The sequence below is a fragment of the Chiloscyllium punctatum genome, chromosome 39, assembly GCF_047496795.1.
Source record: "Chiloscyllium punctatum isolate Juve2018m chromosome 39, sChiPun1.3, whole genome shotgun sequence".
NCBI classification, from domain to species: domain Eukaryota; kingdom Metazoa; phylum Chordata; class Chondrichthyes; order Orectolobiformes; family Hemiscylliidae; genus Chiloscyllium; species Chiloscyllium punctatum.
Window position 1 is genome coordinate 42187228 of NC_092777.1, and position 14571 is coordinate 42201798.

Genomic DNA, 14571 nt, shown 5'->3' on the forward strand with positions numbered 1-14571 from the left:
TTCCAGTCATCCCTTTATGTGCGAACATCAGCCCCTAATCAGCTTTTGAAAGTTCTTGCCAAATCCCAATATAAATGATTTGGATGGGAGCTTAAAAGGTATAGTTAGTACGTTTGCAGATGACACCAAAATTGGAGGTGTAGTGAACAGTGAAGAAGGTTACCTCAGATTACAACAGGATCTGGACCAGATGGGCCAATGGGCTGAGATGTGGCAGATGGAGTTAATTCAGATAAATGCGAGGTGCTGCATTTTGGGAAAGCAAATCTTAGCAGGACGTACACACTTAATGGTCAGGTCCTAGAGCATGTTGCTAATCAAAGAGACCTTAGAGTGCAAGTTCATAGCTCCTTGAAAGTGGAGTCGCAGGTAGATAGGATAGTGAAGAAGGCGTTTGGTATGCTTTCCTTTATTGGTCAGAGTATTGAGTACAGGAGTTGGGAGGTCATATTGCGGCTGTACAGGATGTTGGTTAGGCCACTGTTGGAATATTGTGTGCAATTCTGGTCTCCTTCCTATCAGAAGGATGTTGTGAAACTTGAAAGGGTTCAGAAAAGATTTACAAGGATGTTGCCAGGGTTGAAGGATTTGAGCTATGGGGAGAAGCGGAACAAGCTGGGGCTGTTTTCCCTGGAGCGTAGGAGGCTGAGGGGTGACCTTATAGAGGTTTACAAAATGATGAGGGGCATGGATAGGGTAGATAGGCAAGGTCCTTTCCCTGGTGTGGAGGAGTCCAGAACTAGAGGGCATAGGTTTAGGGTGAGAGGGGCAAGATATAAAAGAGACCTAAGTGGCAACTTGTTCACACAGAGGGTGGTGCATGTATGAAATGTGCTGCCAGAGGATGTGGTGGAGGCTGGTACAATTGCAACATTTAAAAGGCATCTGGATGGGTATATGAATAGGAAGGGTTTGGAGGGATATGGGCCGGGTGCTGGCAGGTGGGACAAGATTGGGGTGGGATATCTAGTTGAAGGGTCTGTTTCCGTGCTGTACATCTCTATGACTCTATGTAAATCTCTGATTTATTCTAACAGGGATAACAGTAACATAGCAGTAATATTACTGAGTAATAATTCATGCTAACACTCTGGCACACCAATTCAAATGTAGCCCTAGCATCTGATGGAATTTAAATTCCGTTAATAAACATCTAAGGTTAAAAGCTAGTCCCCATACTGGTAACGATGGAAGTATTGAAAGCTGGACTCGGACATATTTCCATGGAAGCAGAGCATTGGAGGTTGAGGGGTAACCTTACAGAAGTTCAATAAATCACAAGGGAATAGAAAAGGTGAATGGCCAAGGTCTTCTTCCAAGGGAAGGAGGAGTCCAAAACTAGAGAGCATAGATTTATGGTGAGAGGGTAAAGTGACCTGAAGGGCAAGTTTTTCACAGAGGGTGATGTGTGAATTGAATGAGCTGCCACAAGAAGTGGTAGAGGCAAGTACAATTGCAACATTTAAAGATATTTGGATGTGTACATTTGGAAAGGTTTAAGGGATATGGTCCAAATGCAGGCAAATGGAACTACAGCTGTAGTTTAGTTTAGGATACTTGGTCAGCATGGACGAGTTGGACCAAAGGGTCGGTTTCCATACTCTATGACTCTATAGTTGTAAACCCAGATCCACAGTTATGTGGATAACCCTAAACTGCGCTCTGAATTGTTTTGAAAGCCAATGGCAAATAGAATGTTTAAGACATTCTGGGCTTACCAGCAATGCCCAGTCCCCATTGCAGAACAAGCACAAACCTTCAAGTGATTTTGAGATACTGCAACAAGCTTACAAGAGAGGCACATGTGACATACCTGTGAAGCTCTCTCAGATCCTGCAAGGTCAATCATGAATAAACGCCCAATTCGTACTTCCTGCAAAATGTTTTTGATGCGACTCTTCTGCCTAACGGTGACTTGCAGGACAGCGTGAGACCGAGAGGAGGTTTTGTTGGCTGCTGTGGGTTCCTGTGTTCTCTGTTTGTTGCCTTTCACCAACAGCTGCATTATCTAACCAGAAAGAAAAGGTTCAGTTCAGACTATGTCGAATGTATAGCATGTCAACATGCAACAGAGGCCAACAGGTCTTTGCAGGTGTTTATATTCCACCCCAGCCTTCTCCTGGCCTTCTTCATCTAACCACATGAGCATTCTATCCTCCCTCATGTTCCCAACTAGCTTTCTCTTCAATTATTCACCTCTTTGCAAAGCTTTCCTGTTCTTTATGACACGTGCCTTCTACTCTTTTGTTCTCCTTCCTTTCCCTGCCTCTCTATTTGCTTAAACCTGTTCAATCTGTAACGTCTTCAAGTTCTCCTGAAAGATCACTGTCGGAAAAAGTGAATTCTGTTCCCTTCTCCACAGATTCTGGCTGAATCGATGCATAGTTGCAGCATTTTCTAAAAATATTGTACATTTCTAGCATTTGCAGTACTTTGCCTTTGGAATGCTGTTGATTGTTGAACCCGGATAAAGGAATCAAATTCATTAAACCCAAACAAAGCAATAGTTAGACTTCAAAGAAATGAGTTCCAAAGCCAGTGAAGGTTAATCTGTTATTTTGACCTTTTTTTAGGTAGTTGGAATATAACTTTATTAAGATCACAACTTTATGATCTAACCAAAAAGTTAACAAAATATGGAGGAATGACATTAACATACAACTTGTAACAATATACATTGTGATTCTACCTGCACCATAAATTAAATTATGCATACACGCCAATGTTGCAGTCTATCAATACAGTTTTAGTATCAAGTACACAGGTCCAAGTGTGAAGGAAATTGTCATACTGTACACCATTCACTCCCAATTACAACTCCTTTAGCTCCCTTAAAATTTCAAGATTATAAGCAGTTAAGTTCTGTTCAGTTAAAGAACTAGCAAACACGCCGCATCACAGGACAGAGCCTATGAAACTAGGCTGCTGGTGCTTGACTCCAGCCATTAAATGAGAAGGAAAATCGACGTTTCGGGTATAAGCCCTTCTTCAGGAAATTATGCTCGAAACGTCGATTCTCCTTCTCCTTTGATGCTGCCTGACCTGCTGCACTTTTCTAGCAACACATTTTTCAGCTCTGATCTCCAGCATCTGCAGTCCTCACTTTCTTCCAGCCATTAAATCACAGGTTGTCATCTTCATCTGGCAAAGCAGTGCTTTGAGCAGTCTTCAGGGCTTGCTTGTAACATGCTGCTAATGCAGGGTCCACCTGAACCTCTGGTGGTACCAAAGATGGCATAGCAACAAATTCCAAATTGGGATCTCCAATCAGCTTTCTGACAAGTAACAGAAATGGCTTCTCGAAGTTGTAATTACTTTTGGCAGAAATGTCATAGTACTGAAGATTTTTCTTCCTGATTCTACAATTTTGCCTTCACTTTTCTGTCTTTCGTATCAACTTTGTGGCCACACAACACAATGGGGATGTTTTCACACACTCTCACCAAGTCTCTATGCCAGTTAGGCACATTCTTGTACATCACTTGTGAGGTTTCATCAAACATAATAATTGAATGTAATAACCATTATGGAGACCACCAAATTTCTCCTGACCAGCAGTATCCCAAACATTAAATGTAATGGGATCTCTGTTAGTATAGAACACAATTAGGTGAACTTCAACACCCAATGTTGCTACCTACTTCTTTCAAACTCGCCAGTCATGTGGCACTTCACAAAAGTAATTTTCCCAGTACCACCACCTCCAACAAGTACAAGCTTGAATTCAACTGGAGGTTTTCCTTGATCATCAATGGCCTTTTTTAAAAAAAACTTCCAGAAACTTCTTTCCCTCAAAATGGACGCTAGAGCCTCAAAATCATTTTGACCTTTCTTAAGGATACATCTATCATTACCAGTGTTTACATGACAAGAAATACTTGAATGGAAGGAATTTATTTCTTAGAATGATATGGAGTTTCTTTCTATCAGATAAAGTGATCTTGATGCATGCCTGATGGAAAACTGAACGTGACCTTTCTGATATTCCTGCATTTCACCAATTAATACACCAATTATTGACAGAATTAAAATAAAGCATATTCTCATAACATATTAACATAAAATATTTGAAGGTTAGCAACTGCTTTATGGATGTAAATATTTGTGTGAGAAACCGGAAGCATAGCATTATTAATTGCTATTAAATGTTTCTAATTAAGAACACACTGATGGAAATTTAAGAAGCATTTAGTCCCTGCACTGATCTTCACCAAATAATCTCCTTAGGAGCTCATTAATTTCTCTAATCTGTTGCAGACAATATATCTATGACAGTATGATCATTGTGACAAGCCTATATCGGGTTATATTTTTATCAGAAATATCCCATCGTATACCTTCAGTGCCAAACAGAATTGATGACCGAAAGATGTACACATTAACAATTAAATCACCAAACATTTGTTTGCGAATCAAGAAAAATGGCACACAAGACAGCTCTAAATGGATGCTCATTGATTTAACTGCTGACCTCAGAATGATCTAATATGAACCAGTTTTGAATGGCAATTGTTGCTCTGTCATTGCAGCCATAAGCATTTGCTTTCCAATAATCAATTTGCATTTAATGCCTGTTAAATACAAGATACGGGGCTGTCAACTGTGGCATGATTAAAACGAATCACAGAAACAAATTGTAAGGTTGGACGGTGGTCTGGATCAGAATTTACTTTTGTCTGTCAATATTAATACAATCACAGAATGGTTAAAGGACAGCAGGAAGCCATTTGGCTCTTCATTCTGTGCTGACTCCTTGAAAAAATAATTCATCTGGAAGCACTCCTCTAGCCTTTTCATGCAGTCGTGTAAACTTTTATCTCTTCAGCTAAATTCAGGCAATCCCAGGTTGCAAATGGGGTGCCGTTCTTGAGCCTGTTCCTAAGTTGTTTTATTTGTAAGTTGGAACTCAACTTAGAAAAATATAAAGGAACTGTTCGTAAGTTCAGGAATTGTTCATGTGTCAGATCTTTAAAATTACACTCCCAAATGAGATCATGTCTGTAAGCACAAGCACTTGTAAGTCAGACATTTGTAAATCGGAGACCCCCTGTGCTCAATTTGGGTTTGAAAGCCACAATGGAATCTTCCCCTGCCAGACTGCCAGGCAGCACATTCCAGATGCCAACCGCTCATTGCATAAAAACATTTTTCCTCATTTCAAATCTTTTGCCATTTACCTTAAAATTGTATCCTCTGATTATCAATCTTTCTGTCAATAGGAACCGTCTCTCCTTATACTAATCTGTACTGACCCCTCATAGTTTGGAACACCTCTATCAAATTCCCACTTAATTCTCTCTTTCCTGAACTAGAACAACCGAAGGTTCTTGAGTCTATCAGTGTAATCCCTGGAACCATTCCGATAAATCTTTTCTGCATACTCTCTTATTCCATTACATCCCTACAATATCATGCTCTAAATTGGACACCTCACACCAGTTGGGTCCAAATAACATTTGGTATAGGCTCATCATAACTCCCTTGCTTGTGTGTGTGGTACTTCAATATATGAAGACTAGGATCGTGTTGACCTTCATATTCTCAACTTGCCTTGCCACATTCAATTTTCTATGCACGTATAACTAGAGGTCTCTCTGATTCTGCACCTTATTTACAGTGTTACCTTTGTTTTGCCCAGTCTGTTTCTGTTCTTCCCATTCAGATTTATCACTTCAACCCCTCTGCCACACGTTCACCTATGTCATCAAGTCCATCATAATACAATATTTCCACTCATTTTACAATATTTCCAAGTTTTGTGTAACCTGCAAATTCTGAAATTGTGCCTTGCACATACAAGTCTTCATCATTAATATGATAAACAAAACAGTAGCTCTGGTGCTGACCTCACTATATATCATCCTCCAGCCCAAAAGACAAACACTACTCTGTTTCCTCTTACTCAGTCTACTTAGTATCCAGGCTGCCACTGGTCCTACTCCATGAGTTCACATTTGGTTGACAAGACTTTTATGTGGCATTTTATCAAACATCTTTTGGAAGTCCATGTACAGTGTATACCATATTTATCCTCATTACTCCCATTAATCTTTTGTCACCTCATAGCGTATGATCATTGTTTTGAAGGATTAAAAGCCACTGTTAACACAATTTTTCAATGTCATCCAATACATTACAGCCTTTCTTGCCTGCCTACTCATCTTTGAATATTGATTATCCAATGTATCACAATCTGTTTCTCTCTGCTCTGATCTTTCTTCAGGAGCACTCATTTTTATCATTTAATCAATGGCAGTTGTTCATTTTATACCTTGTGTCACCAAATCTGCTCCCAATTTACAATTTTGTCACACTGACCACTGATTTTTCCAAGTTCAGTTTCCCATCTCAATAGGATACTTGCCAATCTTGAGTTTTCTTTCAATGGGATCCATTAGTACAGACTGGCCTTTCAACAACACTGACATTCATTATCATCAAATGCATCAAACTACCAGGCATGTGATCTTCAATTGACACGAGGTATTAACTAAATATCATATTTACATAACAGTATTAAAAATAACAAAAAGAATGCCTTTGGCTGTCTAAACCTCTTCTCTCCTTAAGCCCCTCCAATGATTTGGTTTCTTCAGCTAATTACAGGCAATCCCCAGGTTGCAAATGGGTTCTGTTCTGGAGTCTGTTCACAAGTTGATTTGTCTGCAAGGACAATATAAAGGAACCAGTCATAAGTACAGGAAATATTCATGTGTCATATCTTTAAAATTACATTCCGTTATGAGGTCATGTTTGTAAGTCAGATATTTGTAAATTGGGGACCACGTGTATTTAATTTGTTTTTGAAAGCCACAACAAAATCTCCTCTCAGACTGTCAGGCACCACTCACTGCATAAAACGTTTTCCTTCATTTCAATTCCAAATTTCTATTTAAAGACTAATCTTGAGCATGCTTTTTGTTAACTGTCCTAATACATCTACACGGTTTGGTCATCGAGTCATAGAGATGTACAGCATGGAAACAGACCCTTCGGTCCAACCCATCCATGCCGACCAGATATTCCCAACCCAATCTAGTCCCACCTGCCAGCACCCAGCCCATATCCCTCCAAACCCTTCCTATTCATATACTCATTCAAATGCCTCTTAAATATTGCAATTGTACCAGCCTCCACCACTTCCTTTGGCAGCTCATTCCATACACGCACCACCCTCTGCGCGAAACAGTTGACCCTTATTTATGTTTGATATTGTTCTTAGTAAACATCTTTAGTCATTTTACTAATTTACAGGTGCAATACAAACAGAACCATTCTAATAAAATAAGTGGCAAGATAGTAATAAATAATCACTTCTAATGCAAATATGCGCATTGCTGTTCTTGACCTTTAAATTTAATAGTTCACTCTGTATAATCCATAGCTTTCCAGATATTGATGTATCATAGCACAGTCAATAATTTTAATATACTGATTATGTCAAATATTTGTATAATATTTTTCTTGTATGAGTGGTCCTCCAACAGCATGTATTACCCTGGCTAAATATATAAAATGTCAAATGTTTCACATCTATGTGGCACATGACATTAAGTAATAAGTGACACAAAAGCATCACAGATCAAATTCATATCAGAAAATAGATAATTAGACATTTTTGAGACAATACATTTACTTCATTATAACATATTTAAGAGTGATAGAGATGTACAGCACAGAAAAAGATCCTTCAGTCCAACTCGTCTGTGCCGACCAGGTATCCCAACCCAATCTTGTCCCATTTGCTAGTACTTGGCCCATATCCCTCTCAGCTGAAAATGTGTTGCTGGAAAAGCGCAGCAGGACAGGTAGCATCCAAGGAGCAGGAGAATCGACGTTTCGGGCATGAGCCCTTCTTCACTCCTGGATGCTGCCTGACCTGCTACGCTTTTCCAGCAACACATTTTCAGCTCTGATCTCCAGCATCTGCAGTCCTCACTTTCTCCATATCCCTCTCAACCCTTCCTATTCATGTACCCTTCCAGATACCTTTTAAATGTTGTAATTGTACCAGCCTCCACCACTTCGTCTGGTAGCTCATTCTATACACGCACCACCCTCTGCATGAAAAAATTGCCCCTTATGTCCCTTTTAGATCTTTCCCCTCTCACCTTAAACCAATGCCCTCTAGTTTTGGATTTCTCCATTCAGGGAAAGACCTTGGCTATTTACCCTATTCATGCCCTTCAGGATTTTATAAACATCTATAATGTCACCTCTCAGTCTCCAATACTACAGGGAATATAGCCTCAGTCTATTCAGCCTCTCCCTATAGTTCAAACTCCAGTCCTGGCAACACTTTTGTGAATTTTTTTCCGAACCCTTTCAAGTTTCACAATATCCTTTTTATAGCAGGGAGCCCAGATTGCACACAGTATTCCAAAAGTGGTCTAACCAATGTATTGTACAGCCTTAACCCAACCAATAATCTATCTGAATTACCAAAATACAGCAATTTATAGACTAAAACTGAGAAGAGCCAAGCAACTCTATACCATCATAAATACAGGTCAAACCTCATAAATACATCATGAAACGTACTACTAATTATGTAATCCCTTATTTTTTCATAATTAAAAAAATATTTACAGACTATTTTATTCCAACAGCATGAGTGAAAAACTTACACTAAATGTACTTCATACTATATTCAGTCAAAACACAATTGAATTGCACATGAACTGTGTATATAACAAGTAGGGTTGTGTGCCACTGATTTGATTTACATTCCAAAAAGAAGAATAACCGATGAGAAATCCATTTACAAGAGAGCTATTGCAGACAATAAACCAAATGCAATATCACATTGTCCAACCTCAAATTAAAATTTTATTTCTATCACAAGCTGCAATGCAAACATTGTACATTTCAAGTTTGAAGCCCTTTCAGATAGGGGTACACAACAGATATGCCACATGATAACTCCGTGCAATCAATTATCAGATCAAATGCAATAAAAATGTCACCAAATACTAAATAAAATTAATTTACAAAGCATCATTAACATGTCAGCAAATCAATCAATTTCCTGATTGATTTTCAGCTCTGATCTCCAGCATCTGCAGTCCTCACTTTCTCCATATCCCTCTCAACCCTTCCTTGCAGGAGGAGATTTTGTTTTTGAATATGCTGATCTCAAATGACACTGTTGGGTGTTTTGCTCTTACAATTACATGGTTTTGAAGGCCATTGAGTTACTCCCCCAAGTAAAAACAAAAACAAAATCTGGAAATATTCATCAGGTCACAAAACATCTATGAAGAGGGGAATGAAAATGAAATGAAATGTCAGCAACCTGAAATATTAACTCTTGCTTCTCTCTCCACGCTTGCAGCTGGACCTGTGAGTATTTCCAACATTTTCTTCTATTATTTAATATTTCCAGCATCTGCAATATTCTGCTTTTTGATGAGCTGCTACCTGTGTCAACTAAGCCCTGAGCTCAATTGTCATTTATTTGCTGTTTGTTAATCATTAAGTCTTTGTAACTATGCAATTCCATGTTTGATTGATTGATTGTCATCGTATGTATCAAGACACGGTGAAAAGTGTTGTTTTGTGTGTTATATAGGCAGACTGTACCATACAAAGTGTACCAGGGTAGTAGAACAGAGTGCAGAATACAGTGTTACAGCCGCAGAGAAGGTGCAAAGAGAAAAAGATTAGAATTAACTTTTGAGAAGTTCATCCAAAAGCGTCAAAAAAACCTCCCATTTATACATTTGACAAATCAATGTGTGTAACAAGAATGCAACTTGAATAAGGCAAACATTCTTCAAACCTTTAGATATTTGTTTATCAATAACCCTTTACCATCCTTAAGTATTTTCCTACTCCGGTTCTTTCAGCTGTTTTCTGTCTCACAAGAGTACTAATTGTTTAACCTTGTGCACATTTTGTTGCTATTTTAAGGATTAATTTCTTCCACTTTGTTCCCTGATTAATGAAACATCAATGTAAGCTGCAGTACAAAAATAATGAACAATTCACCACAGTTTTCCTTCACTACCTGAGTTATAGAAGAAATACATTGCTGTTGATAGCAAAAGGTAATGGTAAACCTTTGTCTGTTACCTCTTTGGCATTAATAGTTGACACTTCGGTAATTCCTGCAATTTGGATTCCACCTTTGGAGTCTTCTCGGAGATCTAGGAAGCCAGATGATGGATTGAGTAGGTCCCGTATCATCTCATTATAAATCTGAGAAGGAAAAGAAAGAAGAAAGAATATAAGAAAATCACAAATAGTTCAGAAAATCTTTGTACTTGTCTTTTAAGACAAAATCGAGGAAGGTTTTGTGGTAGCAAAATTAATAAAACTTGGCTTTCATTCTTCATTCCCACCATTTCTTTGTCCACTGCATCATATCCCACAAGTGATCCTGCACCACCCCATTCTGTTGCCAGTGAAGATGAAAAGGAAATGAATCTGCATAATGCACAAGATCTTCAGCTCAGAAATATTACTCCACACATTTGGAAATTGTCTGAAGTGCTGCAAAGGGTAATTGTGACTTCCAAAGCTCATGCAAGGATTTGTATGGCTGAAGCACACTATAGCCAATAAAACTAGATTTAGTTTTAGTATTCATTTGGACAGCCAAATGTTGAGAAAATACATACAGCAGCTTGACGCACTTCCTCTGATTGTCATCAAAGTTCTGTAGAAATGTAAGTGCATAGCTGAGGCAAGATGAAATACTTATTAACATCCCTGTGATTTCTTAAATATATTGCAGAAGGGAATGAGGCAAACATGACTTATGTGGCAGTCAGGCCGATGAACAGTAAATGAGTTCCGATACACAATTTACTTTGTTGAAAATATAGGTTTGTCCAAGTTTCTAAGTTGTTCGTTGTTTAACTAAATTATGTTTGTCTGCGGTTCAGTAAACCTTTGCAGAGTAGAGGTTGTCAGGCCTAGTTAAAAAGATTATCACCCTTTTGGAACAGTTTCTAAGTAGAGCAAAGTAGCAACAATGCAATAAACATTAATAAGCACTGGTATCACCAATAAGCACTGAACAGAGTTTGAGACCATGTAATGAAAAAAACATGTTTATTACCTAATTTAGGAACATTTTTTGTCAGACCATGATGCAAATGTTTACATCAAGTTATCCATAACAGAAAGGAAAGGACTACCTTTGTTCTGTTTTGACGCATAAACTGGAAAATAGAAGTTTGGAATCTCAGAATCGTACAGTACAAAAAAGTCCCTTTCGTCCATCAATTCTGTACTACCACATTGTAGGGAAAGAATCAATGGTCGAACTGACCTCTTTTCAGTCACTGGTTACCAAATAATATGTTACAATTCAAAGAAACTGAATTTGATTTTTTTTTAAGTCTAGTTAGCACCAGGCATCTTTGTTTTGGAAAAGAAACTGTCCAGCAACAACTCTGGAATATTCTAAGGCATTAACGAGGTAAAAACAATGACTGCAGATGCTGAAAACCAAATACTGGATTAGTGGTGCTGGAAGAGCATAGCAGTTCAGGCAGCATCCAAGGAGCAGCGAAATCGACGTTTCGGGCAAAAGCCCTTCATCAGGAATAAAGGCAGTGAGCCTGAAGCGTGGAGAGATAAGCTAGAGGAGGGTGGGGGTGGGGTACTCTATGCTACTCTCTCCCCACCCCCACCCTCCTCTAACTTATCCCTCCACGCTTCAGGCTCACTGCCTTTATTCCTGATGAAGGGCTTTTGCCCGAAACATCGATTTCGCTGCTCGTTGGATGCTGCCTGAACTGCTGTGTTCTTCCAGCACCACTAATCTAGTATTCTAAGGCAGTGTTTGTCCCAACACTGAGAGGAGAGCAGTTTGCACTCCCAGACCTCCAAAATCCAGAAAGCTAGCCAGATCTCCCCCTCCCTCTCTGTGAGTGGGGGAAAACCACCAATAAAAAGCACTGAACACAAATATAAACTTCTGACTCAACGCAAGACTCAGGTCTGACTGACCAACTACTGAACTGAGGATTGTCCTGATTGACTTTAATACTATTTAATTAGTCATAGAGTCAAAGAGATGTACTGCACGGAAACAGACCCTTCGGTCCAACTCGTCCATGCCGATCAGATATCCCAACCAATCTAGTCCCACCTGCCAGCACCCGGCCCATATCCCTCCAAATTCCTCCTATTCACATACCCATCCAGATGCTTTTTAAATGTTGCAATTGTACCAGCCTCCACCACTTCCTCTGGCAGCTCAACCCTCTGCGTGAAAAAGGTCTCTTTTATGTCTTTCCCCTCTCACCCTAAACCTATGCCCTCTAGTTCCTACCCCAGGGGAAAGACTTTGTCTACTTACCCTATCCATGTCTCTAATAAGGTCGATAAGGTCACCCCTCAGCCTCCGATGCTCCAGGGAAAACAGCCCTAGCCTATTTAACCTCTGTAGCTCAAATCCTCCAACCCTGGCAACATCCTTGTCAATCTTTTCTGAACCATTTCAAATTTCACAACATCTTTCCAATAGGAAGGAGACCAGAATTGTACGCAATATTCCAAAAGTGGCCTAACTAATGTCCTGTACAGCCGCAACATGATCACCCAACTCGTGTACTCAATACTCTGACAAATGAAGGAAAACATACCAAATGCCTTCTTTACTACCCTGTCTACCTGTGACTCCACTTTTAAGGAGCTATGAACCTGCACTCCAAGGTCTCTTTGTTGAGCAACACTCCCGAGGACCTTACCATTAAATGTATAAGTCCTGCTAAGATTTGCTTTCCCAAAATGCAACACCTCACATTTATCTAAATTAAACTTCATCTGCCACTTCTCAGCCCATTGGCCCATCTGATCAAGATACCTTCTTCGCTCTCCACTACACCTCCAATTTTGGTGTCATCTTACTAACTAAAAACAGTGAGAAAGTCAGCTCATTTTTCCTTAACCTCCATGGTATTTAATTAAGTGATGCTGGAGTTAATGAGGCCAGTCAGGCCTACTTGGTGAGGTGCCGATCCCTGATCAAAGTGTGGATGGATTTCTTCTACAGGGATTGAGACTGTCTCCCCTGGGCCAGCAGCATCAGCAAGGGGACCTTCCAGGGAGGAAGGATGAACTTGATTTTCCCTAGCAATACTCATATTCCCTCAGTATTCCACAGCTCCACACACTCCAACCTCAGGACCACATAATAGTCTGCCCATGGTGCGTTCAACAGCTAAAAATTCTACCAAGAACATTTTATCAATTCATTTAGTTGACCATATTAACAATGAAACTTGACTCACCAAATGTTTTCTTCAGTTTCTGTGCAGCTGTTGCTGTCCACTGAAGTGACATCACTTATTTCTTACTTACACAAAGAAACTAATCTTGTAACTGCAACTGCGTGCAGTTAATTATATACTGCAGCCTGCAATACGCAGATTTCTTTAAAGACCATTCTCAAAACATAGTGGCAAGAAAGAAGAAAAGGAATGGTTTATACAAAAAAACTTAGTGAGTTTTGACACCTCAGTGATTGTGATTTAGACAATGTTCAGGAGTTATCATTTATAATTTTCTATTCACAATTCTTTGCATGAAAAGGATGCATGCCTCAAATGATGTAAATACGTGAGTAGAGAGTTGTCTAATTAGAAAGAGGAGAAACAGTTGATTAGCATTTCCAAGAATAAAAATGAAAGAAAGGTGAGTTATTGAAGAAAATAATATCTACCATTGGAGCTTAGTTCCCTCTTGATCCTTTGATAGCTCATTATTTTGCAATAGGATTTGTCTGTCTCTTTGAAAATAGCCAGAGTCTAGCGTTTTGCACATTAGAGACGTACAAATGCTTACATTATATTAATAACTGCTAAAGGCTGCACTTCACGATATATCATTTATAATAAAAGCAAATTATTAAAAACCACCTATGGACATTTTGGGCATCATCACAATCTGATTTCATAATGGAAAGAGATTAACACAAGCTATTTTGTATTTCACATGCAATTTTTCTCTCCATTGTAAACGCACAGTGTCTAAGTAACGTTTTAGCATCAGGAATCTCCTAGGTTTTGTAAATCTAGTCCAGCACCAACTGTGGAGCATGCTTGCCAAGGATAAGGTAAAATGGCATTTTAAACAGTCAGATCGAGAGACAATAAAACATTTCCTAACAGCAGCAGCCTTCAAGTTGATACACAAATAGCTTGAACTCTGAACCATAAACACTGATTCTGAAGACAACACTTTTAATTGGTGTTTCTAGGATATAACAGAGCTATTTTTCTTTAATAATATTTACCAAATCTAAGTTACAAACAATTTCCATCCTTTTATTATCCATGTCTTTTGCATTATTTGGAAAGAGGATTAAGTGTCTATCATTAGAGAGATAAAAAAAACCTACATAAATCATGATTTGACAATACCATATGACCCTGTCACAGTAGACGCTGCAAGACATATGGCAGAATGTTGACACGGATACCACCATTACGAGTGGGGCCATCTCCCACTGTGTACGTGGCAGGTACTCATGCGACTCAACCAATGTTGTCTACCTCTTACGCTGCAAGCAAGGATGCCCTGAGGTGTGGTACATTGGTGAGACCAAGCTATGGC

General features: G+C 39.2%; 1 protein-coding gene and 1 pseudogene across 3 annotated transcripts in view; both read right to left on the reverse strand.

Annotated features, from left to right (window-relative positions):
- The window catches only part of kif19 (kinesin family member 19), a 232949-nt gene that overhangs the window by 58982 nt on the left and 159396 nt on the right, over positions 1-14571 (reverse strand). For all 3 annotated transcript variants that reach the window (XM_072558545.1, XM_072558543.1, XM_072558542.1), the window contains exons 6-7: positions 10075-10200; positions 1814-2008 (exon numbers count right to left, since the gene is read on the reverse strand). In XM_072558545.1, the coding sequence (XP_072414646.1) occupies positions 1814-2008; positions 10075-10200 (321 nt within the window). The remainder of the gene's footprint in view (positions 1-1813; positions 2009-10074; positions 10201-14571) is intronic.
- LOC140464227 (GTP-binding nuclear protein Ran-like) lies at positions 3122-3503 on the reverse strand (annotated as a pseudogene).